At 42.6% G+C, this 26,431-nt stretch overlaps 2 protein-coding genes across 2 annotated transcripts; one reads left to right on the top strand and one right to left on the bottom strand.

Moving 5' to 3' along the window:
* Positions 1-6,906: 6,906 nt before the first annotated feature.
* mis12 (MIS12 kinetochore complex component) lies at positions 6,907-11,009 on the bottom strand. Its single transcript, XM_060913429.1, has 2 exons — positions 10,915-11,009; positions 6,907-8,074 (listed from the first exon to the last, which is right to left on the bottom strand). Exons 1-2 carry the CDS (start codon positions 10,937-10,939, stop codon positions 7,440-7,442), a joined length of 660 nt encoding a protein of 219 aa, XP_060769412.1. The 5' UTR covers positions 10,940-11,009; the 3' UTR covers positions 6,907-7,439.
* A 474-nt stretch (positions 11,010-11,483) lies between these two features.
* On the top strand, positions 11,484-25,576 carry derl2 (derlin 2). Its single transcript, XM_060912233.1, has 7 exons — positions 11,484-11,615; positions 21,515-21,580; positions 21,668-21,741; positions 21,842-21,935; positions 24,454-24,649; positions 24,751-24,841; positions 25,072-25,576. The coding sequence occupies exons 1-7, from the start codon at positions 11,523-11,525 to the stop codon at positions 25,175-25,177; spliced, it is 720 nt and encodes a 239-aa protein (XP_060768216.1). The 5' UTR covers positions 11,484-11,522; the 3' UTR covers positions 25,178-25,576.
* The last annotated feature ends 855 nt before the right edge of the window (positions 25,577-26,431 follow it).

Genomic DNA, 26,431 nt, shown 5'->3' with positions numbered 1-26,431 from the left:
GTCATTTAAACCTCACAGCTTGAACAAATGCCATGGAACAAAGACCTCTGACTTGGCAGACCCAAAAAAGGATCTCCAGTGAGTCACCAAGTGGGGTTTGATTAGTGAAAAGGAAATGTGAATTTAGTGCAGGCAGTTGAATAGACTGACACCTTCGCAAATAAATAAATAAATAAATAAATAACAAGTGTTGCCAGGCAAAACAAACCTCTCCTGGCAGCACTGGTTTTATAGCTATATGTTGATAACAGTAATATTTCTCAATCATCAGCTGTCAGGTCCTATGAAAACCCATGACCTTCAGTTTGACTTTTCAAGGACACTCAAAGTCAAAGATCATGGAGCCAAATGAAAGCCCATATGGCACTTCCCATAAGTTGATAATGGTAAATATCTGTCTACCATCAACCGTTTTCAAGTTATAGCCCTCTGAAAATCTGTGACCTTGAGTTTGACCTTTCAAGGTCACTCAAGGTCAAAGATCATGGTGCCAAATGAAATGCCATATGGGAGTTCTTATATGCTCATAATAGTAAACATTGGTCTATCTGCAACAGTTTTTGAGTTATAATGGAAAATGTTATTTTGACCAATGACCTCGACCCCCCTGACTTTTAACCCCCAGCTGCTATGGAGACTGTCCAAGCTACCTCATCATGCAGCATATGACTGGAAGCAGAATTGAAAGATGCACGTTTTGGTTTGAATTCAAAATGATGAATTTGAAGAAAGTTATCGCAAAAAAAATTATTTTGACCTTTCCGGTGACCTTAACCCGATTACCCCCAAAATTTAATCAGGTAATCTACGGACCATTGCCCACCTACCCTGAAAATCTGAAGTCAATCTGTGCAGATGCTAGACAGACAGACAAACAAACAAACAGACAAACAAACAAACTGTACTGATTACAATACCTCACCCCCGCTTACTCCATCGTGGGCAAGGTAAAAAAATTGATGACACAAAATGCAAAGATGAAACAGATATTCTTACATCCTTGTTCTGGGCTCTCAATGCTGCACCAATAGGTAACGTCTGAATGTCCCAGTGGAGTCAAAAAAGAGTGGGGGTGAGGAATTCATTTGGGAATTTTGAAGACCTATATCAAGAACCTAAGGAACTCCTTTTCTGAACCATTGTTATCAGTGCTGTGACTGCCTTATTTTACAACCCCGATTCCAAAAAAGTTGGGACAAAGTACAAATTGTAAATAAAAACGGAATGCAATAATTTACAAATCTCAAAAACTGATATTGTATTCACAATAGAACATAGACAACATATCAAATATCGAAAGTGAGACATTTTGAAATTTCATGCCAAATATTGGTTCATTTGAAATTTCATGAGAGCAACACATCTCAAAAAAGTTGGGACAGGGGCAATAAGAGGCTGGAAAAGTTAAAGGTACAAAAAAGGAACAGCTGGAGGACCAAATTGCAACTCATTAGGTCAATTGGCAATAGGTCATTAACATGACTGGGTATAAAAAGAGCATCTTGGAGTGGCAGCGGCTCTCAGAAGTAAAGATGGGAAGAGGATCACCAATCCCCCTAATTCTGCGCCGACAAATAGTGGAGCAATATCAGAAAGGAGTTCGACAGTGTAAAATTGCAAAGAGTTTGAACATATCATCTACAGTGCATAATATCATCAAAAGATTCAGAGAATCTGGAAGAATCTCTGTGCGTAAGGGTCAAGGCCGGAAATCCATACTGGATGCCCGTGATCTTCGGGCCCTTAGACGGCACTGCATCACATACAGGCATGCTTCTGTATTGGAAATCACAAGATGGGCTCAGGAATATTTCCAGAGAACATTATCTGTGAACACAATTCACCGTGCCATCCGCTGTTGCCAGCTAAAACTCCATAGTTCAAAGAAGAAGCCGTATCTAATCATGATCCAGAAGCGCAGACGTCTTCTCTGGGCCAAGGCTCATTTAAAATGGACTGTGGCAAAGTGGAAAACTGTTCTGTGGTCAGAAGAATCAAAATTTGGAGCTCTTTATGGAAATCAGGGACGCCGTGTCATTCGGACTAAAGAGGAGAAGGATGACCCAAGTTGTTATCAGCGCTCAGTTCAGAAGCCTGCATCTCTGATGGTATGGGGTTGCATTAGTGCATGTGGCAGGGGCAGCTTACACATCTGGAAAGACACCATCAATGCTGAAAGGTATATCCAGGTTCTAGAGCAACATATGCTCCCATCCAGACGATGTCTCTTTCAGGGAAGACCTTGCATTTTCCAACATGACAATGCCAAACCACATACTGCATCAATTACAGCATCATGGCTGCGTAGAAGAAGGGTCTGGGTACTGAACTGGCCAGCCTGCAGTCCAGATCTTTCACCCATAGAAAACATTTGGCGCATCATAAAACGGAAGATACGACAAAAAAGACCTAAGACAGTTGAGCAACTAGAATCCTACATTGGACAAGAATGGGTTAACATTCCTATCCCTAAACTCGAGCAACTTGTCTCCTCAGTCCCCAGACGTTTACAGACTGTTGTAAAGAGAAAAGGGGATGTCTCACAGTGGTAAACATGGCCTTGTCCCAACTTTTTTGAGATGTGGTGTTGTTATGAAATTTAAAATCACCTAATTTTCTCTTTAAATGATACATTTTCTCAGTTTAAACATTTGATATGTCATCTATGTTCTATTCTGAATAAAATATGGAATTTTGAAACTTCCACATCATTGCATTCCATTTTTATTTACAATTTGTACTTTGTCCCAGCTTTTTTGGAATCGGGGTTGTAGTTTTGACCAGGCACCGCCTGAACTGATAATCACATCATCAGTTTTTCTTTGGCTAATCAGACACAAGGTACATGTGGCACTCTTGCCAGAGCAGTTAGGGGTTAGGTGCCTTGCTCAAGGGCACTTCCGCCAGTCCTGCTGGTCCAGGGAATCATACCAGCAATTTTTTGGCCCCAAAGCTGCTTCTCTAATCATGAGGCCATGGCTTCCCTCAAATTGAGTGCCTTAAAGTTGAAATTTTGAGGAACAGACTGTTTTATTAGGCCAAATATGCATTGCGGTCAACAGATTAATCCTGACCTGACTTAAAATAAGTTTTAAAAAAAAGTCAATATGCATAATTACCACTCCTGGCTACAAGGTACTGATATAGATTAGCAACACGACACTTGAAAAATGCTGTATTGATTGTACGTGTGGTATTTATGGTTGCTGTGTGACATTCTGAACTCCTGATATTTTGTTCGCAGAGGGAAACTGCAAGTTTAAGTGATAAATGAGTCCTGAATTTCGCCCAAGAATACCAATCTCTAACACTATATCTCCAGCACAGAGAATAAAAAATGGCTGAAGACTTGGAACAAATGTCTTACGCTCTTAGATGAGCTTTCGCAGGCAGAGCGGGTGGATTTCAAGTCATATCATACTTTATCAGCCCCAGCATTTGACTTGGGAAAATACTGAAGACAAATGATTTCCAGAAGAATGACTATGAATCTATTTCTCTTGGGCTCCCTTGTGTACTCTGAATTTCATACATAATAGTGGCATGTAGCCATTATAACCAAGCTGTAAACCACAGCAATACATGACCTCTGCATAGCATTGGTGCTATTTAATTTTAACATTGCATTCATGGATTGTTGTGTAAGGTCAATCCAGCCGAGAGAACTTTCATATTTTTGCAAGACTGCAGTTTCGCGCATGAGGATGTATCTGACTCCAAGTTTAATCATAGTATATCCATTTTGTCTTGCCTCCACACCTTGTAGCCTCAGTTACTTTTAAACTGAAGCTCAACCCCTTTCTCATTGCCTCAAGTGTCTGTAGTGGTTGAGGTTGTAGATATGGACTCTTTATCAGCATACCCAACAATGTGTTGAGGTGAGGTGTTTCCAGTTCATTTTTTCGAAGCAAAGGTCATAGTTCATGTATAGTTAGTATTTTATACTAAAGCTTTTAACCGCTTTTCAGAATCATCCTGAATGCTAGAACTCAAGTCATCATCAAGTGTGAGTGACACACTGGTGCAGTGGGTAGTATTGGCATCTTACAGCTCTCTGGTTTGATCCTGAGCTTGGATTACAGTCTGTGGAGTTTTGCATGTTCCCCAAATATCTGCTTGGGATACCTCTGGGTTCCCTCCAAAACCATACCTGCAGCAGCCTTTATTTGTCAAAATTCTTCTCTTCACATATCCCAGTCTATTAGGAAGCTGGAGTCCAAGCTTGATATGGTGCCAATGGGTAGCAGGTAGGGTTAAGGGCCTTGTTCCACAGCCCAACAGCGGCAGCTTGGGGGTTTGAACCCCCAGCGTTCTGATCAGCAGCCCAAAGCCTTAACTACTGAGCCACCTCATCCTCTGAAATGGGGTGCTTTGGAGAACGTGTCCATCGATTCTGCAATCTCTCGCACGCTCAGCAAGCACTCTACCGTGTGAGCCAATTCCACTCGTAAACTATGATAAACTGGCCCTTAGTGTGAATGAGTGTGTGAATTTGTATATGCATGGTGCCCTGTGATGGACTGGCATCGTATACAGGGTCTATTTTCACCTCACAACTAGTGTTCCCAGGATAGGCTCCAAATCCTTCTTGACCCTGACCAGGATAAAGAACTGACTGAAAGTTAGTGAATGGTATTCTATGTCCTAGAGTCACATCATGACTTTAAGGTTTTGGTACATGTGCCTGAACAGAAGATGGCCACCAGATCATTCTTGCCACCCTTTTTTTTAGTTGCTCAACATCTATTAATGACTTTCTAAGAACTCAAAAGAAACATTAGCATTTGGGACACACTCCATAAGTGTGTGTGTGGGTTTGGCAGGCTGCCTGATCAGCACCACCTCCATCCTGCAAGGCTGGTAGTGGGCAGACTCCTGCTGTTCCGGCTTAGGCTTTAATGAGAGAGATGAAAGAGGCAGAAATTCACCCAGACTGCTAACTCGGGGTTGTGTTGTTCACTCCACCCAACCCCTTACTGCGCCCATTCCATCTTTCTCTCCCCTCTGTCTACAAGGAAGCCCAAGCTGTTCATCTTCATCATACTCTTTTAGTGACCAGTTTGTTCCTGGCCTTGACATCAAAACATACTGGTTTCAAATTTCTTCAAGAACTTATCTATACTCACTGGGAATCATTTATTAAAAGTAGACGGCCTTTCAATTTCATAAAATCGGTGAAATTTAGTTCCTTCCGAAATGTGGTCATTGTGATGTGTTTATTTTTGTAATATCTTTTTTTTTTAAACTAGCCTGTTCTGTGGCTAAGACGTTATTTAATTTGAGGGAATTCCCTAGCAAATAACGTGCATGAAATTGCTTGTTTCGCGCAAAGCATACAGAGAAAGTCCGTGAGCGCATGCGCAGGTTTACCTGAGTCGTCATCGTCTTCATCTTTTAGGTTTTACAGCACCTGCCATCCATTGTTGCATTACCGCCATCTACAGGTTTACCTTGACCGTGCACTGAGTTACATCATTCTGTCGCTAAAAGAACAGCTGAGCACACCGAGGTGCTCACTGACCGCAGAGATTTATTAGTTTGGTCAGGAATTTCCTTTCCTTTGCAACATAATGTCTTTTCTTCTCGCTTTCAGTTACTGTAGTCGGTTTTTCACGTTTCATTCGCACACTCACGTCCTCCGTTTTCCTCTCCTGTTTCAAATTTGTATCCCACAATGCCTTGTGCAAATAGGGAACACCCATCACGTGATGCATGACGTAGCATCTTGAATTGGGTCATGGCAAAGCAAGAAAAAAAAAAAATAGTGGAGAATTTAGGGCCACATGGCCCTGTATTCATTAATTGTTCTATTTATTTAAAAAAATAAAATTGGATGTCTGTGACTCAAATTCAGTAGTTTTTGGTCCACTAAACCAAACTAACTTGGTGTTAGGGAAAATTCTTTTTATGACCTACACTTGAAAAATCTGAAAGGCAGTCTACCTTTAAACTGTGTGTGGGTGAGTTTACTTGTAAATCGCTTGGATGAATATGTACAAAAGATGTGGCATTCATGTGGACAGTGTTTTTTTTAAATAAAATCATCCGTATTATACAAGAACTGCTGAGTTTATATAAATTTTGTCCAAGAAGACTTACTGACATTGACCTGGATTGATGCTCTTCCAATTGCATAACTGGCAAGGAGTTACTGCAATTTGATATAAACAAACCACGTTAAGTTTAAATAGCTTTTCAAATGCTAACATAATGGGCGGCACGGTGGTCGCCTCACAGCAAGAAGGTCCGGGTTCGAGCCCCGTGGCCGGCAAGGGCCTTTCTGTGCGGAGTTTGCATGTTCTCCCCGTGTCCGCGTGGGTTTCCTCCGGGTGCTCCGGTTTCCCCCACAGTCCAAAGACATGCAGGTCAGGTTAACTGGTGACTCTAAATTGACCGCAACTGTGAATGGTTGTCTATGTGTCAGCCCTGTGGTGACCTGGCGACTTGTCCAGGGTGTACCCCGCCTTTCGCCCATAGTCAGCTGGGATAGGCTCCAGCTTGCCTGCGACCCTGTAGAACAGGATAAAGCGGCTACAGATAATGAGATGAGATGCTAATATAATAAAGAAGTTTAAAAGAAATTTTAAAAAAATAAATAAAATCCACAAGCCTAGCATTTCTATTCAAAGAACTACATGGCAGGAGAGTTAACCTGTGTCTACGTCTACTGAAGATACTCTCATCATTTCGCTTTCAGCTCACTGGGAGCGTTACCTTTTATGGTGTTTTGTGGATGTCAGTACATTTCAATCGGCTGTATCATGAATATACCTTCCTTTGCCATGTTAACACGTGCATACAAAAGGATAAAGAACAATTTTTCTGAATCTGACAGGAATTCACATTGTTCACAATGCAAGAAAACTACAGCAACTTGATCACATATTAGGACTCAAAACATACAAGTAAAAATGAACACGGACTTTTATTGTGTTTACAACCATTACAAAGGAAAATTACAATTCATCGATTTATTTATGAAATCTAGGTTTTGATCAAAGTTAAAAGTGCCAGTTCTTCACAAAAATCATTCAATAACAACAGTATCTACAATAATGGTGCACAATGCACCATGTAAAAGAACTGACCCTTGTATGGATCTTCAGACCTCCTGCTGTGAAGAAGGAAAGCACACAGACTTGGGCTTATCAGAAATTCTGTTTCATCTCATTGCACTGGGGGGGAACCCACATGAACCAGGCCTTAGAGTAGCGCACACAACGGATTTGGTGGAAAAGGGGGGATTTGGGGTGATTGCGTTTCAAGTGTCAAAGAAGGACCTCCAGACTTACAAATGCAACGCCTCGCTGAGAAGAGCGCATCTGATGTTTCAACAAGGTGGCATTATCAGACTGTGCGCTGTCGCCCCCTTGTGGATGGACCGTCTTTACACAGCCAAGTACCATTGGTGTGCAATTGAAAAGAGAAAAAAAAAGGCATCACACTTCATCGAGGGATTTACTCTTCTTCTGGATCTTCCCCATTTCACCCTGCAGCTGGTTCACAGTCTCGATCATATTCTGGAAGCCATCCCGGATATTTCCCATTCCCTCTTTCCTCCAGGATAAACGTAGCTCGTCGAGCCACCGCAGCACCTCGTCCAGCTGCTCCTGCGTTTCCTTCTGCTCTGCGAGCTCAGCCAGGAGAGCTTGTTTCGCACACATCTCTGCCTCATAAGACTTTTGCAGCTCTGCGATCGAAGCCTCCAGCTTTAAAAGCTGTTCTGCACTCTCTGGATATTTCCGGTGCGACTCGTCTTCAGGCAGGACGACGTTTTCGGGAACAGAAAGCACACTGTTGACCAAAAGAGCTTCCATCCGACTCGATAGCTTCCTGAAGCGTTCCTGTAAGAAGTGCAGCAGCTTTTGCGTGCACTCTCGAGTCTTTATGCACAGCTCTTCAGGCGGATCTTTGCCCTGGGACAGTTTTCGGACAAACACGGACTCGACGACGATAAGCATCTCGTACAGACAGTCCTGGAAGGCGCTGTTCATCCTCATCATGCAGGTCTGAGGGGTGAAGCCGAAGAACTGCGCCTCGTACAGTTTGAGGGAATCCGAGGACAAGGATCCCACTGTGGAACATAGTTAGATCACATCTACATGAGTAAAATTTCATCAGACTCGGAAACAAACGTGTAGCAATTTCACATGAAATTAAAGACAGGAACTTATTCGTCCGAAGTGCAAACTGGAACTCAATCGCAGGATTGCTTTGGACCAACATTTTTATTGCAACAGCTAACTGAAAAGAAAGTACAGAGAGGATGATGCTCTACATGATATAAACCTTATAATAAATAGATTATTTATCTAGCCATCTATTTATTTATTTTAAATGAGTCAATGCTTTGTAAGAGTACGTTTTCCACTATGGGAAAGTCTTCAAAATGGATGACTTTCTTATTTCTCAATAACAAACTGCATTTTTAAAAACAGTGTATTAACTTCAAGAGACAAGGGGAAGAAAAAAAAAAAAATCACTTATATTGTCAGTCTTGTGTATAACAAGAACTAACTTGTTTCGTGAACGTTACAAACAACCAGTTGAAGTGTGACGAGTCACGCTGTTATAGGAAAACAAATGACAGGGTTGTGAGATGTGGCCAATGGTCATTACAAAAATGTCCCTTTAAAAAAATAAATCTCACAAATTAATAAGCAAGCATGCAATGTTTGTAAATTGGACAGTAAAACAAATGCTGGCTTTTGCAAGTTTTGCATCTTAACTGGTCAATGGGTTTATTGGGAAGGGATTCGATCGATAAAACCCAACAAATACAGGATGAAACCCACTACAAAGCTCAGTAGACAAAAACACTGTCTTTGCTTCAAACTCAAAAATCTTTTCCGTCAATAACATTTATACTCCCAGAATGCATAAAATATACCTCGACAATTACTGGTAGAGACACTGTTTTTGCCTTTATGTCAGCTACATAGCTACAACTAGCATCATGGCATACTTTATTTTTCAGGAAGACGATCAACAGCGGCGGCACGGTGGTGTAGTGGTTAGCGCTGTCGCCTCACAGCAAGAAGGTCCGGGTTCGAGCCCCGTGGCCGGCGAGGGCCTTTCTGTGCGGAGTTTGCATGTTCTCCCCGTGTCCGCGTGGGTTTCCTCCGGGTGCTCCGGTTTCCCCCACAGTCCAAAGACATGCAGGTTAGGTTAACTGGTGACTCTAAATTGACCGTAGGTGTGAATGTGAGTGTGAATGGTTGTCTGTGTCTATGGCTACGTTTACATTAGACCGTATCTGTCTCGTTTTCTTCGCGGATGCACTGTCCGTTTACATTAAACCACCTGGAAAAGCCGGGAAACGGGAATCCGCCAGCATCCACGTATTCAATCTAGATCGTATCTGGTCCGGTGCTGTGTAAACATTGAGATACGCGAATACGCTGTGCTGAGCTCTAGCTGGTGTCCTCATTGGACAACGTCACTGTGACATACACCTTCCTGATTCGCTGGCATTGGTCATGTGACGCGACTGCTGAAAAACGGCGTGGACTTCCGCCTTGTATCACCTTTCATTAAAGAGTATAAAAGTATGAAAATACTGCAAATACTGATGCAAATACTGCCCATTGTGTAGTTATGATTGTCTTTAGGCTTGCCATCCTTCCACTTGCAAGTAGTAAGTGATGTGCGCTGGGATCACACACACGGCGGCTCAGTCCTGAATCGTGGCTTGTGCACTTCACTCACGCGCTGTGTGAGCTGCGCAGGGCCGGAGTGCGCACCCTCCAGAGGGCACTCGCTGTTCAGGGCGGAGTGATTTGGAGCGCAGGATGCCTGCGGAGCCGAGCGTATCCGTGTATTGGTGTTGCTGTGTGCACGGCTAACAGTTTTAGTGTAAACGCGAATCGTTTTAAGAACGTTAATCTGATGATCCGCTGATTCGACGTAATGTAAACGTAGCCTATGTGTCAGCCCTGTGATGACCTGGCGACTTGTCCAGGGTGTACCCCGCCTTTCGCCCGTAGTCAGCTGGGATAGGCTCCAGCTTGCCTGCGACCCTGTAGAAGGATAAAGCGGCTACAGATAATGAGATGAGACGATCAACAGCCATTTTTAAATCTCTCCACAGAGAATAACCAAATGTTAGAAGACCCACTTCCCAAAACAAAGTCCATATGTTATGTTTCAAGCCAGAAGACAAACTGCTTCTTGGAATTCTGTTTTGACATCAGTCTTTTTCTCATGACATTTTATCTATAAAAATATATACAGCATGCACTTATTCTAGTGACTTAAAAAAAAAAAAAAAAAAGAGACTACAGTATGAAACAAATACATTAAATTCACTGTGAGTTGAGCATGAGAAACATTTCCTGACAAATAAATTAGCATATTTAAATATTCTAAATATCTAATTTGCATATTGCACTACTGTATTACAGATACTTTTAAATGGCTGTCATCTTATTTGACGTGTAAGACACAAACAACCCCCACACACAACAGTATGAAACAAATACCTTAAATTCACTGTGAGTTGAGCATGTTAATCACAATATAACTAAAAACGTTAGAAACATTTCCTGAAAAAAAATTAGCATATTTAAATATTCTAAACATCTTATTTGCATATTATAGCCTACTGTATTACAGATACTTTTAAATGGATGTCATCTTATTTGACGTGTAAAGGAAAGCTATGAGTATTTTGTAGAAGGTTTCAAATAAACTTTGAAGCGTTATAAAACAATATATTCATTATATTTTTATTTAATTTTATTTGCTGAAGTGTAACAGCACAACCTACAAACGCGCGCGCACTTTATTCACAAAGAAACGCTTTAAAACACGAATATTAAGGAAACTTAGAACTTCCTAACAGACAGACATATTAATATGTACTTATAACGATAAAAATTATTTTAAAAATTAAAAAAAAAAAAAATTTCTCACTGTTTGTTTCCTGGTCCTCCGCCATTTCCAAAGCCCGCGCGCCAAACGCTTTTCTTCTTCGTGGCCTTAACGATGACGCAGTGACGTCAGTACACCGCCCTCTAGTGGTGTATTCAGGACGGATTCATTTCCTGTTTCGAAATAATTTATTTATTCATTTGAACACACCATGCAAATAAACCAAAAAAAAAAATCCCTACATCACAGACCCAATCAGAGAATCTCATATTTTAGTTACCTGGACAAATCAGAAAGCGCCACTTAAACGTTTAAACGCAGCCAGCGGGAGGCAGGTTGAATCCTGAATGCAGTCTTGTTGCATGATTTAGGGCACTATATAGGGTGTATCACGCTTTATTGTATCTCTTTTCTAGGCAGCATATATAGGAAGCAGTGATCAATTTGGTATTTAGCCAATTAAAACGCCTCAGAAGGCTCGGACGTTCGGCTGAGCGACCAATCATGTTGCTGCGCGTGCCCTTGAGCTCTGTCAATAGCCAATAAGAAATGTCAATTTCTCAAGCCCCACCCTCTATATTTGTTTTTCTATGTAACGACGTGTCAGGAGATACCGGAAGTGTAACAGTCATCAGGCCAAAAAAAAAAAAATGGCTTACCAGACATTCCAGCAGGAATATCTACAGATCCCTGTGGTTACAAGGACGTACACGACTGCCTGTGTGCTCACTACAGCGGCTGTTGTAAGTTAAATACACGAAATATGATGTTTAATGTTGGTTTGAAGGAAGAGTGAGTGATGCTTTGGGAGAGTTGACTAGTTAGCTTAGCGGTTAGCTGTGAGTTATAGCATGGAGTGTCGTAAAAAAATAATAAATAATAATAATAACAGTTCTGATCTCAGATATGAGCCTTGGCAATCCGGTCCTGAGTGGAAAAAGTTCACCTGCTTCTCAGTACTTATCTTTCACTTTCACAGAATACGTCATAGAACGCTTCGGGACGTGCTGTTAGAGGAAAGTAATCAACGACAGGGCTGGTGTGATGCGTCCAGACGCGAAATAGCATTACTGTTAAAACACCCTGATGTGTTTTATTGCTCTTATCCCACAGCAGTTCTCTAACAATTTCTCATCTCATCATCTGTAGCCTCTTTATCCTGTTCTACAGGGTCGCAGGCAAGCTGGAGCCTATCCCAGCTGACTACGGGCGAAAGGCGGGGTACACCCTGGACAAGTCGCCAGGTCATCACAGGGCTGACACATAGACACAGACAACCATTCACACCTACAGTCAATTTAGAGTCGCCAGTTAACCTAACCTGCATGTCTTTGGACTGTGGGGGAAACCGGAGCACCCAGAGGAAACCCACGGGGAGAACATGCAAACTCCGCACAGAAAGGCCCTCGCCGGCCCCGGGGCTCGAACCCAGGACCTTCTTGCTGTGAGGCGACAGCGCTAACCACTACACCACCGTGCCGCCTCTCTAACAATTTATTTTATTATTATTATTTTTTAAACTTATTACACAACAACGCATCATACAGTACTTTTTATCCATTTACAGATACATTTACATACTTGTTTTGGAACTTTTGACAAGTTATTTGTTATGTTATAGCTGGTGTATGCAGTGACGCGTCTCTTGAAGTGAATAAGACAAAAATAATAACAATCAGAATCATGTTTATTAGCGAGTGAATGTGTGTCGAAAAATGTACAGTTAGGTCCATAAATATTTGGACAGAGGCAACATTTTTCTAATTTTGGTTCTGTACATTACCACAGTGAATTTTGAACAAAACAATTCAGATGCAGTTGAAGTTCAGACTTTCAGCTTTAATTCAGTGGGTTGAACAAAATGATTGCATAAAAATGTGAGGAACTAAAGCATTTTTTAAACACAATCCCTTCATTTCAGGGGCTCAAAAGTAACTGGACAAATTAAATAACTGTAAATAAAATGTTCATTTCTAATACTTGGTTGAAAACCCTTTGTTGGCAATGACTGCCTGAAGTCTTGAACTCATGGACATCACCAGACGCTGTGTTTCCTCCTTTTTAATGCTCTGCCAGGCCTTTACTGTAGCGGTTTTCAGTTGCTGTTTGTTTGTGGGTCTTTCTGTCTGAAGTTTAGTCTTTAACAAGTGAAATGCATGCTCAATTGGGTTGAGATCAGGTGACTGACTTGGCCATTCAAGAATATTCCACTTCTTTGCTTTAATAAACTCCTGGGTTACTTTGGCTTTATGTTCTGGGTCATTGTCCATCTGTATTATGAAACGCTGACCAATCAGTTTGGCTGCATTTGAGCACACAGTATGTCTCTGAATACCTCAGAATTCATCCGGCTGCTTCTGTCCTGTGTCACATCATCAATAAACACTAGTGACCCAGTGCCACTGGCAGCCATGCATGCCCAAGCCATCACACTGCCTCCGCCGTGTTTTACAGATGATGTGGTATGCTTTGGATCATGAGCTGTACCACGCCTTTGCCACACTTTTTTTCTTTCCATCATTCTGGTAGAGGTTGATCTTGGTTTCATCTGTCCAAAGAATGTTCTTCCAGAACTGTGCTGGCTTTTTTTAGATGTTTTTTAGCAAAGTCCAATCTAGCCTTTTTATTCTTGAGGCTTATGAGTGGCTTGCACCATGCAGTGAACCCTCTGTATTTACTTTCATGCAGTCTTCTCTTTATGCTAGATTTAGATATTGATACGCCTACCTCCTGGAGAGTGTTGTTCACTTGGTTGGCTGTTGTGAAGGGGTTTCTCTTCACCATGGAAATTATTCTGCGATCATCCACCACTGTTGTCTTCTGTGGGCGTCCAGGTCTTTTTGCATTGATGAGTTCACCAGTGCTTTCTTTCTTTCTCAGGATGTACCAAACTGTAGATTTTGCCACTCCTAATATTGTAGCAATTTCTCGGATGGGTTTTTTCTCTTTTCGCAGCTTAAGGATGGCTTGTTTCACCTGCATGGAGAGCTCCTTTGACCGCATGTTTTCTTCACAACAAAATCTTCCAAATGCAAGCACCACACCTCAAATCAACTCCAGGCCTTTTATCTGCTTAATTGCGAATGACATAACGAAGGAATTTCCCACACCTGCCCATGAAATAGCCTTTGAGTCAATTGTCCAATTACTTTTGGTCCCTTTAAAAACAGGGTGGCACATGTTAAGGAGCTGAAACTCCTAAACCCTTCATCCAGTTTTAATGTGGATACCCTCAAATGAAAGCTGAAAGTCTGGACTTTATGTCCATGTCCATTACATAACTATAACTTGAATATGTTTCAGTAAACAGGTAAAAAAAGAAAATTTGTGTCAGTGTCCAAATATATATGGACCTAACTGTATATATTAGGGCTGTTGATTGATTTTAAAATATTTAATCACAAATCAGGCTCTTTTTTTTTTTTATCTGTTCTAAACGTGCCTTAACTCTTTACCCGTTAAAGAGCATATCACGGGTAAATTCAGGAGCGAGATCAATGTAATTCTCCTGTTTTATATGAAACTTTGGTCAAATATCTGTCACATTCTGCATTCTCTGCAGTTTTTTTCCCTTGCGCAATACCAGAAAAATTCAGTTGAATTCAAGCCATTTGAGGTGAATTGGTCCGCCTCTGACAAAACTCGGCATTTGGATTTCCCGGCAAACACTGATTTCCGTGACGTCGCGTGTGGGACGCCTCCTTCTGAATCCTACGTCAGCGCTGGTTTGTTTATGAGAAAACGACCTGGTGGTTTTCTGCACATTTCTTCAACGTTATCGCGTAATTATTAAAATGGTTAACAGATGTATCGTAGGAGGGTGGAGCAACACCAATCTTGATGGGATTAGTACTCGTCATTTTCCAAAAGACCAGACGAGAGAAATGGGAGCGCTTGGTCTACACAGGCTGTGCACTGAAACCGTGCAAAGCTCTCGCAGCCTGCTGGCGCTTCCGCAGGTAACGTCACGAATCTGGCTCCAGAGTCCCTTGGGATTTTTCCAGACGCATTTTATTTTTTTCTGCTGTAGACAGATGGCCTTGTGCAAAATCACCTTTCTGGATGAGTGTGTAAAGGGATATACTTTCATATAAAAAAAAAAAACGAAATTGGTCCAGGATATGCACTTTAATGACGACATATGAGAACCCCGTGTACAGTATATCCCATAATGATGACATATGATGCTGGCGCGTATGCACCTTAACGGCGACATTTGACGACTCTGAATTTGCCTCTACGTACGTAGAGTGAAACAAGCTTTCTGATTGAAAGTTGCAGTAATCGTTTATTGTACGCCATTCTTCATGTAAAATGTGATCGGTTTGCACGCAGGTATTACTCACCTTTCAGACACGATCTGTGAGTTGGTGAATGTTGAAACGTAACTTTGAGTGATTTTTGTACTGTCTCATGCCCTCTTTTCAAAAATGTATATGTCGTCATGATTGTTTCAACATAATGAAGGAGAAAACTGATATGAACAAAACCTTGTCTTTAGACTTTTTTTTTTCTTGTAAATATGTTCTAAGGGGGGGGGCGGCACGGTGGTGTAGTGGTTAGCGCTGTCGCCTCACAGCAAGAAGGTCCAGGTTCGAGCCCCGTGGCCGGCGAGGGCCTTTCTGTGCGGAGTTTGCATGTTCTCCCCGTGTCCGCATGGGTTTCCTCCGGGTGCTCCGGTTTCCCCCACAGTCCAAAGACATGCAGGTTAGGTTAACTGGTGACTCTAAATTGACCGTAGGTGTGAATGTGAGTGTGAATGGTTGTCTGTGTCTATGTGTCAGCCCTGTGATGACCTGGCGACTTGTCCAGGGTGTACCCCGCCTTTCGCCCGTAGTCAGCTGGGATAGGCTCCAGCTTGCCTGCGACCCTGTAGAACAGGATAAAGCGGCTAGAGATAATGAGATGAGATGAGATGTTCTAAGGGTGAACAGTATATACATATACAAGGGTAGTTATAGCAACTGCTTTAAGGGGTAAAGTGTGAAAGAGAGACTTTTCAAGTTACTGGGGAGTGGGAGCCAGCGTTGTAGTCGAGTCACTAAACCTCAAGTCCGAGTCCAGTCTTGAGTCCCCAGTGTTCAAGTCCAAGAACAAGACTCGAACCGCACCGTTTGACGGTGGCTGTTTTAGCGCCATTAACATTAGTTTGTTCCTGAACATGTGAATGTGCATTCTTTTTGTCAAGGAGTGTGAAGTATTCTGTCAGAGATGGTTGGGAGACGGAAGTTAGAGCAGAAGGTGTGTTTATTAATACAGGTAAACAATCCAGAATGGCAGGCAAAATCGTAAAGCAGCGAAACAGGCGATAGGTCGAGCGAGGCTGTCGTTGACTCTGCAGAATCAAAGATGAGAATCAGGAAACCAAACAAGGAAATAAGGCTCGGCAATGTCTCAGCAATGCAACTCAATACTTCGCGAAGTAAATGGGTTTTCACAGTTTTTATATAGGCGCGCTGATTGCGCCTTAATCCTGCGCAGGTGTGAGTCGTTTACGGCGCACGTGCGCTGTCCGGAGCGCGCCTATCTGATGCATGCGCCAAGGCGCGCAGGTGTGACTCTCTTGCACGAAATTAGTACAAAATTAATGTAGATATAAATATCTTATGCCAAATTATTATAGCATGTTACAAAAAATCCAAGTCCTTGTCTCCAATTTACGAGTCCGAATGCAGTTAATGCACGAGTCCGAGTCATCAGTGCTCAAGTCCAAGTCGAGTCACAAGCCCTTAAAATTAGGGCACGAGTCAGACTCGAGTACTACAAGCCTGGTAGGAAGGGACAAATCTGCTTGCTTTATGCAAATGATGTGGCCAGGTTAGGAAGGATCAGGCTGCACTCGGCAAAAAAAATTTGGGGGGGTATTTTATTCCCCCACTGCATTAAAAAAAATATTAAAGCAGCGTTAACTTTATAATTTTGAGTGTTTTGCACAATTCAGCGTGAACAAAACAATATAGTATTTTCCTCTAGTTCTGTCCTTAACTTCCAGCCTCAACCTATACAATAAATTAAACGAAACTAAACTCGGTGATCTGGACTCTGGACAACGGTAGTGGTGGCGATCTTTTAAATAAAGAAAATAAAAATACAAAATGCGAATAAATACATTTGTTCAGGCACACAGCTCAGAAAGATGGTTTCCAGCAAAATGCAATAACTTGCTGGTAAATATACAGGACGTTCATGAGCAAAAACTGTATTTCTAAACACTTTTACGTCACTCACATATTTCTCAGACTAAAACAAACTCACTCTCTCCAGTGTGCACCCTGCGTGCACACACACACACCTGGACCTTAACACGTTGTCTTTTCTCCCCTCTGGATCATCAAAAGCATATAAAAATGCATATATTTTACGTAAACAGTCAGAATGCAACAATATAAGTTGATTCTGTACGTAAGTGCACTTTATCACAACTTACACCAACAAGCTACTCACTGCATCACTCGCTCGTGCTACATCACTTCCTGATTTCCCAAACTATGGGGGAGGGGCACAGAACATGCACGCGTTAATTGCGTGTCAAAAAAAAAAACTAGTGGCGTTAAAAGGAATTTGCATTATCGCGTTAACTTTGACAGCTGTAGTATATACACTGTATACATAGTTTTCACTGACGTCACGGCATTCCGGGGAACGCCCTCCAGCCGCCATCTTGTGGGTCAAACAAAACGGACCATCGCCATTACCGGCTACGTTATCTCGGACGAATTTATGAAGTTATATAGTCAGTTTTCTAAAATAAAGATCAGTGTCGGCAAAATCAAGCAAGCAGAAGTCTATAGATACATTAGACGACATCTCACGACAACGGTATGCAGCCAAACTGGCCTTGATTGGGGGAATTGACCCCTACGAAGTGGACAAAGATGCATTTTCAAGTGACTATGCAGGGCTGCCAAAGCCTGAAACTGACTTCATCAAACTTTAAAGGCTGTCTGATATATACAACTTTATATATTCTAGCATGGGCGGCACGGTGGTGTAGTGGTTAGCGCTGTCGCCTCACAGCAAGAAGGTCCTGGGTTCGAGCCCCGGGGCTGGCGAGGGCCTTTCTGTGCGGAGTTTGCATGTTCTCCCCGTGTCCGCGTGGGTTTCCTCCGGGTGCTCCGGTTTCCCCCACAGTCCAAAGACATGCAGGTTAGGTTAACTGGTGACTCTAAATTGACCGTAGGTGTGAATGTGAGTGTGAATGGTTGTCTGTGTCTATGTGTCAGCCCTGTGATGACCTGGCGACTTGTCCAGGGTGTACCCCGCCTTTCGCCCGTAGTCAGCTGGGATAGGCTCCAGCTTGCCTGCGACCCTGTAGAAGGATAAAGCGGCTAGAGATGATGAGATGAGATATTCTAGCATTAAATAGACTGTTGAATGTTATGCAACCGTAATAAGTTGATTAAACACAAATCAAATCATACAGAATAGGCCTAAAATGTTTTTCAAAAATGACCCTTGCGTGAGTGAAGTGACAAGTTTCAAATAGAAACGTGACAAACGAGCGATATTAAGTGTACATTACAATGTAAACGTACACTCAGCAGTTCCAGTTAGGCATTCTCCAGAGATTGTTTACACAATGTTTTGGTTTCCAAAAACAAACTTAAACACAATTGATTGTTTGTTTATTTAAACAACTTCCCACTTATAAAATGATCGGAGCAGACTTTGCTGTGTTTGGAAGGCTGATAATCCTTGCGGTTGATTCTCGCAAGCCATAGATTTCTCCTTTGTATGCTGAGTTTCTTTGTTTGCTCGCCTTCGTGCTCCCGTACAGTGGGAATTCCATAAAAGCTCCGCTTGACGTCATCATCTGACCTATTACGACAGCCGTGAATACAACAGGTGTGCACCATTGCTAGCTTTAAATAGCCTGCTTGGGTTCTTTTGAAGACTTTGTACTCGCGCGTTACAATGTGTGCTCAGTGACCCGTACGGTAAGCTTGACCCACAAGATGGCCGCCACTAGGGAATCCCCGACTCTGTGACGTCATGTGCAAACTATATATTGCCAAAAGTGTTTGCTCACCCATCCAAATTATCGGAATCAGGTGTTCCAATCACTTCCATGGCCACAGGTGTATAAAATCAAGCACCTAGGCATGCAGACTGTTTTTACAGTTTGGAGCTGGCCCCTTCCTCTTCCAACATGACTGTGCACCAGTGCACAAAGCAAGGTCCATAAAGACATGGATGACCGAGTCTGGTGTGGATGAACTTGACTGGCCTGCACAGAGTCCTGACCTCAACCCGATAGAACACCTTTGGGATGAATTAGAGCGGAGACTGAGAGCCAGGCCTTCTCGTCCAACATGTGTGTGACCTCACATATGCGCTTCTGGAAGAATGGTCAAAAATTCCCATAAACACACTCCTAAACCTTGTGGACGGCCTTCCCAGAAGAGTTGAAGCTGTTCTAGCTGCAAAGGGTGGACCGACGTCATATCGAACCCTATGGATTAGGAATGGGATGTCACTTAAACTCATACAGTGGTGCTTGAAAGTTTGTGAACCCTTTAGAATTTTCTATATTTCTGCATAAATATGACCTAAAACATCATCAGATTTTCACACAAGTCCTAAAAGTAGATAAAGAGAACCCAGTGAAACAAATGAGACAAAAATATTATACTTGATCATTTATTTATTGAAGAAAATGATCCAATATTACATATCTGTGAGTGGCAAAAGTATGTGAACCTTTGCTTTCAGTATCTGGTGTGACCCCCTTGTGCAGGAATAACTGCAACTAAACGTTTCTGGTAACTGTTGATCAGTCCTGCACACTGGCTTGGAGGAATTTTAGCCCGTTCCTCCTTACAGAACAGCTTCAACTCTGGGATGTTGGTGGGTTTCCTCACATGAACTGCTCGCTTCAGGTCCTTCCACAACATTTCCATTGGATTTAGGTCAGGACTTTGACTTGGCCATTCCAAAACATTAACTTTATTCTTCTTTAACCATTCTTTGGTAGAATGACTTGTGTGCTTAGGGTCGTTGTCTTGCTGCATGACCCACCTTCTCTTGAGATTCAGTTCATGGACAGATGTCCTGACATTTTCCTTTAGAATTCGCTGGTATAATTCAGAATTCATTGTTCCATCAATGATGGCAAGCCGTCCTGGCCCAGATGCAGCAAAACGGGCCCAAACCATGATACTACCACCACCATGTTTCACAGATGGGATAAGGTTCTTATGCTGGAATGCAGTGTTTTCCTTTCTCCAAACATAACGCTTCTCATTTAAACCAAAAAGTTCTATTTTGGTCTCATCCATCCACAAAACATTTTTCCAATAGCCTTCTGGCTTGTCCACGTGATCTTTGGCAAACTGCAGATGAGCAGCAATGTTGTTTTTGGAGAGCAGTGGCTTTCTCCTTGCAACCCTGCCATGCACACCATTGTTGTTCAGTGTTCTCCTGATGGTGGACTCATGAACATTAACATTAGCCAATGTGAGAGAGGCCTTCAGTTGCTTAGAAGTTACCCTGGGGTCCTTTGTGACCTCGCCGACTATTACACGCCTTGCTCTTGGAGTGATCTTTGTTGGTCGACCACTCCTGGGGAGGGTAACAATGATCCTGAATTTCCTCCATTTATACACAATCTGTCTGACTGTGGATTGGTGGTGTCCAAACTCTTTAGAGATGGTTTTGTAACCTTTTCCAGCCTGATGGGCATCAACAATGCTTTTTCTGAGGTCCTCAGAAATCTCCTTTGTTCGTGCCATGATGCACTTCCACAAACATGTGTTGTGAAGATCAGACTTTGATAGATCCCTGTTCTTTAAATAAAACAGGGTGCCCACTCACACCTGATTGTCATCCCATTGATTGAAAACACCTGACTCTAATTTCACCTTCAAATTAATTGCTAATCCTAGAGGTTCACATACTTTGCCACTCACAGATATGTAATATTGGATCATTTTATTCAGTAAATAAATGACCAAGTATAATATTTTTGTCTCATTTGTTTAACTGGGTTCTCTTTATCTACTTTTAGGACTTGTGTGAAAATCTGATGATGTTTTATGTCATATTTATGCAGAAATATAGAAAATTCTCAAAGGTTCACAAACTTTCAAGCACCACTGTATGTGAGTCAAGGCAGGTGAGCAAATACGTTTGGCAATCTAGTGTATGTATATGTAATAAATACGCAATCTACAAGAACTTGGATACAGTATCTATAATATCCAGTATACGTTATAAATCCGTATGCTATCGACTTTATAAACAGTACATCGTGTACAGATAAGATGCAGGATATTCTGTATTGTTCTTGAGAAACCAACATGAGGAAACTCCTCTAAAGTTTACCCCCGACACTGGAGACTCCTTCCAAAAAGGCTACATAAACATGTCCGAACAGAAAACTTCACCCGACCAATAATGTGTGGTTTATACGGCGTGTACGCCAGACAAGTCCCTGTGGAAGTTGTTACTATAGAAACAATACATATAGAAACTTGCATTACTTTCTGAATTTGAGAATTCATTTCATGGTTTCGTAATCTTTTTGGCCCCTTTTAAACGAGGGCCAAATACAAAGAACCAAAATTTGACTCGCGCTGCTGTTTAGTTGTTTATCTAAATGAGTATTTTGTTTTCCCGTCTTTCTCCTATTTCCTCCCTACAGCAATTAGAGCTCATTACACCTTTCCAGCTGTACTTCAACCCTGATTTGATATTAAAGCACTACCAGGTGAGTGTGTCGTATTTTTCTCCGATATTTCACCCTTTCAGAAATCAGCCTTGACTAAAGTGACACGCTCTACGTCCGTCTTCGCAGGTATGGAGGCTCGTTACCAACTTTCTCTTCTTCGGCCCCGTTGGCTTCAACTTCTTGTTCAACATGATCTTTTTGTATCCTTCATCGCGCGTTTACTTTTGCGACTGGAAATGTGTAGTCTGGATGAATGCTACCGGCTTCTCATTTCCAAAGTCCTTAACCTGATCATCACAGATACCGCTACTGTCGAATGCTGGAGGAGGGCTCGTTCCGAGGCAGAACCGCTGACTTTGTCTTCATGTTCCTGTTTGGTGGCCTTCTCATGACTGTATCCTTGACTGTAATTTTACCAAATTGTGATGGTGGAAAAGACGGAGATCAGTCTGTATCGCCGCACCCATCCAGGAGGGTTTTAGTCCTTACTTCACCATGACAACCCCTGTGTCTGAAATCACTTCCTACTCACTATGTAGTCTAGTGAGTTCGCCATTTTGTAGCGCTGTCCGAATGTATAGTGAGAATTATTACACCCTATATCGTGGACTTGTAGTATCCCTTAATGCACCGTGAAAAGTAGTGTACCGGTACAACCAACTGACGGTCACTAACCAAGCAGTATGAAGCAGCATCATGCATTGCAGTCGTGTTGAAAGAAAAAAAGTGTTGGGGTGAACGGACGGAGGAAGAAACGCGTTATAAACGGACGTTCAGGTACAATTAAAAATGGTAAGAGAACAGAAAAAATAGAATAAAAGTTACAGTATAGCGCGAGGAATTAATCAAAAGCCTCAAATTTGATTTAATAAAATGCAGCGGCAAAGAAGAAAAAATATTCAGCCTTGATTTAAAGGGCTGATGACACGTTTTTGACATTTTTGGCGATGTTTTATGACATAAAAAGTAATTCCCGATGATCCATATATTAATTCACGAAGGCGCCTATTTTACAAGTTATGATAAAAAACGCGGCTATTTGGGCAAATTTGACGGGGCTGCAGCACCCAGGAGACGAAAGAGGAGGAGGAGCTATATGACGTCAGCGAAAGAACCTTCCTCCTCACTTACCAGTTTGTTGTTGATGCGGCAGGTGTTCAGTTTATCATTATTAGTATTATTATTATACATTATTATAATATATAGTTATTATGCCTTCGCGTTGTGTTGCCGGCTTTTGCTCCAAAACCCACAAGGATGGGGTAAGTTTATTCAAGTTTCCCAGAGATCCCGAGCTGCATGCGAAGTGGGTGAAGCAAGTCAGGCGCACTCGTGACAAGTGGGAGCCCTCACCAACATCCGTCCTGTGCTCTGAACACTTCGATTTGGATTGTTTTGACACCCTTCCCAGCTTAAAAGAATCTCTTGGGTGTTCAGTTCAGCACAAACGTGTGCTGCTACCATCAGCAGTGCCTACAGTATTCCGGAGGGGGTCTACTAGTAGCTATGCCGGATCCAACAGTCGCCTGGGACAAGCCGACTCCTCCAAAGACAGTCCTCCTGTCAGAACATGTGTTGAGAAACGACATAAGATAAAGGTACGTAGAGCTATAGAGTGCTCCGACATGATGCTAAAAATAGTAACCATGCGGTCTGCGCGGCCATCTTGGAAGTGACTCGCTCCAGAGCGCTCAGAGTACACATTATAGAGTACACATTCATGATAATCATAAAGTCGGCATAATATCAGTCATGTATTTGCTTGTGAAAGCTTGTTTCTCAAAGCAAACACTGAGGGAAAGCTAACTTAGCCAGACAAGGAGGCTACAGATTGTCATTTGCTTACGCTGATGTAGGTTATCAAATATTTTGCTTCATTCAAGGATAAAACTAAGAAGCCGTAAACTAGAAGACGTGCCTGCCAATATTATCCTAAATGTATCACGGATCAGGCATAGTCGTAAGCTTATTATGTTAGCCGTTTGCATGCTCCATTAGGAACTATGTATTCAGTGTAGCATACGGCTTACATGATATAAGCAGTGTTTACACATGCAAGACAACAATACACAATATTAAAATACTGATTCCGTAACATTTTGAACAAATACGGGTTGACCTACCAATCCTTGTTATCCAACCTTGTGGTGTTCAATGCTGGGCTGTCTGCCTGTCCGCTGTCCATCTCGGAGTCGGAGTCGCTCTCAGATTGCACAGTAACAGGTTCAAACCTGTACGGTTGGATGCACCCGTGTTCGTCATCACTTGATTCTTCCGATCTATCCCACTCACAACACAATTCTAGACTCCCAGAAGAGGAAGAGCTAGAGAGTTCACCGGCGTTTTCATGCGCCATTTCCATTGAGTAGAACAGCCAGTGAACCGCAGCGTGTTCTTCCGCTGACGTCACAACATGGCCGCGAGACACGGACCCAGTTTTCTTGCGCTGTGCAATTAAAAGTTGGATATTCGCGTAACAAGTAATTATAACAGAAATCTAACATGTTTGCCGTGTTGTATAGTTTATTTAAGAAATTGCATAGAGTCATGTTCGTGTCATCAGCACTTTAAAGGAACTGAAAGATGCAGCAGAAACAAAGTGCTTTGTATTTATTAACGTGAGGAATAAGCTCGGTTTATTATTTTTGAAAACCCGTCAGCCGACCGATCTGGCACGTTTTAATTCTGCGCCGGTAATGACGTAAATAACGGCGCAGCAGAGTAGTGTCCGAAAGTGAGCTATAGTGAATAGGGAGTAGCGAATGAGTGAGTGATTTCAGACACAGCCAGTGTTTCTCTTCCTTGCTACGAAAGCGTGACGCTGGAAACTCCGATATCGGAGTTCTTTCCGAAGCCCTAGTTTGTTGCGTGCTCTTTTCTTTTTCTTTTTTTTTCCCTTAATGCACATGTAGATATTTGGCATGTTTGTGAGTCTTGTGTTCCTAGGCCAGGCATTCACGATTATGCTCGTGTATGTGTGGAGCAGACGCAACCCCAGCGTGCGCATGAACTTCTTCGGCCTGCTCAACTTTCAAGCCCCTTTCCTGCCATGGGTCCTCATGGGATTCTCCCTGCTGCTGGGTAACTCCATCATCGTCGACCTTTTAGGTACGTGGTCAAACGGGGCTTGTTACTGTCGACTCTTGGATAGCTTTCGTGAAGAGTATGAGTTTTTTTTTTTTTTTTAAATTTTAAATTGTTCTGTGCAGGCATTGCAGTCGGACATGTGTATTACTTCCTGGAGGATGTATTTCCCAATCAACCCGGTGGAGGCAGATGGCTAAGAACTCCTTCATTTCTGTGAGTTCGCAAGTGTTTTACTCCATTACACCACACAAGTCCTTGTGTAAGTTGTGACCTATAGAAATAACATACTGTCCGTTAAAGTGATCAGAACCGTAGCTGGAACGACTGTCAGAGATGATGCTGTACAGTAGAAACCGAATCGACACCTCCTGACCAATCAGAATCGAGAATTCATCAGTGCTGCCGTATAACTGGATATGTTCCACGTCTTGTTCTTTCCGCAGTAAAATGCTGTTTGATACACCAGAGGAAGATCCGAACTATAACCCCCTCCCCGAGGATCGCCCAGGGGGGTTTCCATGGGGCGAGGGCCAGCGCCTGGGGGGTTAAACTTCAGCGCCGCTGATCCGAGCGCACCTCCATGGACTCCTACTCGTGTTCTCTTGTGCTGTAAGAAAAGACCAGGACTTGATTCGCTCGTCCTGAGCGAGACCTGCAGTGTACGTGCGGGTACTTTTTTGTTCCCCCTCCAAGCTGCTTGCAAGACCCAGACTGACACTCGGACTGCGTGTGTGGGTTTGAGACAGAACGGGAGTTTCAAAGTTTCAACGCTGTTGCTCTTGCAGGTTTTTTTTTTTTTTTTTCTTCTTCTTCGTCGTGTTGTGCAACAGTGATCACTAATGTGGAGCTACTGCAAAAAAAAAAACCCACACACGCTGGATCCACTGAAGCCAGAGCAATTATAATTTTACTTTTTTTTATATATAAAAAATAAATGTATATAAAACATGCAAGTATTTTAAACTTGTTCTTTTTGGCTAAACATAGTCTTATTTAAAAAGGAGGGAAAACGGTACTATTGTCAAATATTTCAGCAAAAAGCAATCATTAGGAAAGATTGGTTAACATACAAGGTTAATAGTCATTTGCATATGGAAAAAAAATAATAAAGGCTGTTTAAATAGAAGCAGATGGTTCAGTATGCAGCGAAACTGCAGTTTCAGTTCTTTTCTACACAAGAGTAATCGTCACGCTGGTTTGCTCAGATCAGCTGCTGGCAGTGAGAGAGAGAGAGAGATCACGTTATGCAGCTGAGGCAATCAAGAGGATCTCATCTCATCTCATTATCTGTAGCCGCTTTATCCTTCTACAGGGTCGCAGGCAAGCTGGAGCCTATCCCAGCTGACTACGGGCGAAAGGCGGGGTACACCCTGGACAAGTCGCCAGGTCATCACAGGGCTGACACATAGACACAGACAACCATTCACACTCACATTCACACCTACGCTCAATTTAGAGTCACCAGTTAACCTAACCTGCATGTCTTTGGACTGTGGGGGAAACCGGAGCACCCGGAGGAAACCCACGCGGACACGGGGAGAACATGCAAACTCCGCACAGAAAGGCCCTCGCCGGCCCCGGGGCTCGAACCCAGGACCTTCTTGCTGTGAGGCGACAGCGCTAACCACTACACCACCGTGCCGCCCTATCAAGAGGATCAAATTTTCATAAATAACTTTTGAGAAAGGGGTGACACGGTGGTGTAGTGGTTAGCGCTGTCGCCTCACAGCAAGAAGGTCCGGGTTCGAGCCCCGGGGCCGGCGAGGGCCTTTCTGTGCGGAGTTTGCATGTTCTCCCCGTGTC

This window comes from Neoarius graeffei, chromosome 28 (assembly GCF_027579695.1).
Source record: "Neoarius graeffei isolate fNeoGra1 chromosome 28, fNeoGra1.pri, whole genome shotgun sequence".
NCBI lineage: Eukaryota > Metazoa > Chordata > Actinopteri > Siluriformes > Ariidae > Neoarius > Neoarius graeffei.
The sequence above is the reverse complement of the archived record's forward strand: the minus strand, read 5'-3'. Positions and strand labels throughout refer to the sequence as shown.

What these genes read in the sequence shown, in the direction of transcription:
- mis12 (XM_060913429.1), bottom strand. Translation starts at nt 10,939, where the DNA reads ATGGCGGAGGACCAGGAAACAAACA. An exon ending in GGAGGACCAGGAAACAAACA is followed by an intron (nt 8,075 to 10,914) that starts GTGAGAAATTTT and finishes TATGTTCCACAG; the next exon opens with TGGGATCCTTGTCCTCGGAT.
- derl2 (XM_060912233.1), top strand. Translation starts at nt 11,523, where the DNA reads ATGGCTTACCAGACATTCCAGCAGGAATATCTACAGATCCCTGTGGTT. An exon ending in CATCATCGTCGACCTTTTAG is followed by an intron (nt 24,650 to 24,750) that starts GTACGTGGTCAA and finishes TGTTCTGTGCAG; the next exon opens with GCATTGCAGTCGGACATGTG. An exon ending in CTAAGAACTCCTTCATTTCT is followed by an intron (nt 24,842 to 25,071) that starts GTGAGTTCGCAA and finishes TTCTTTCCGCAG; the next exon opens with TAAAATGCTGTTTGATACAC.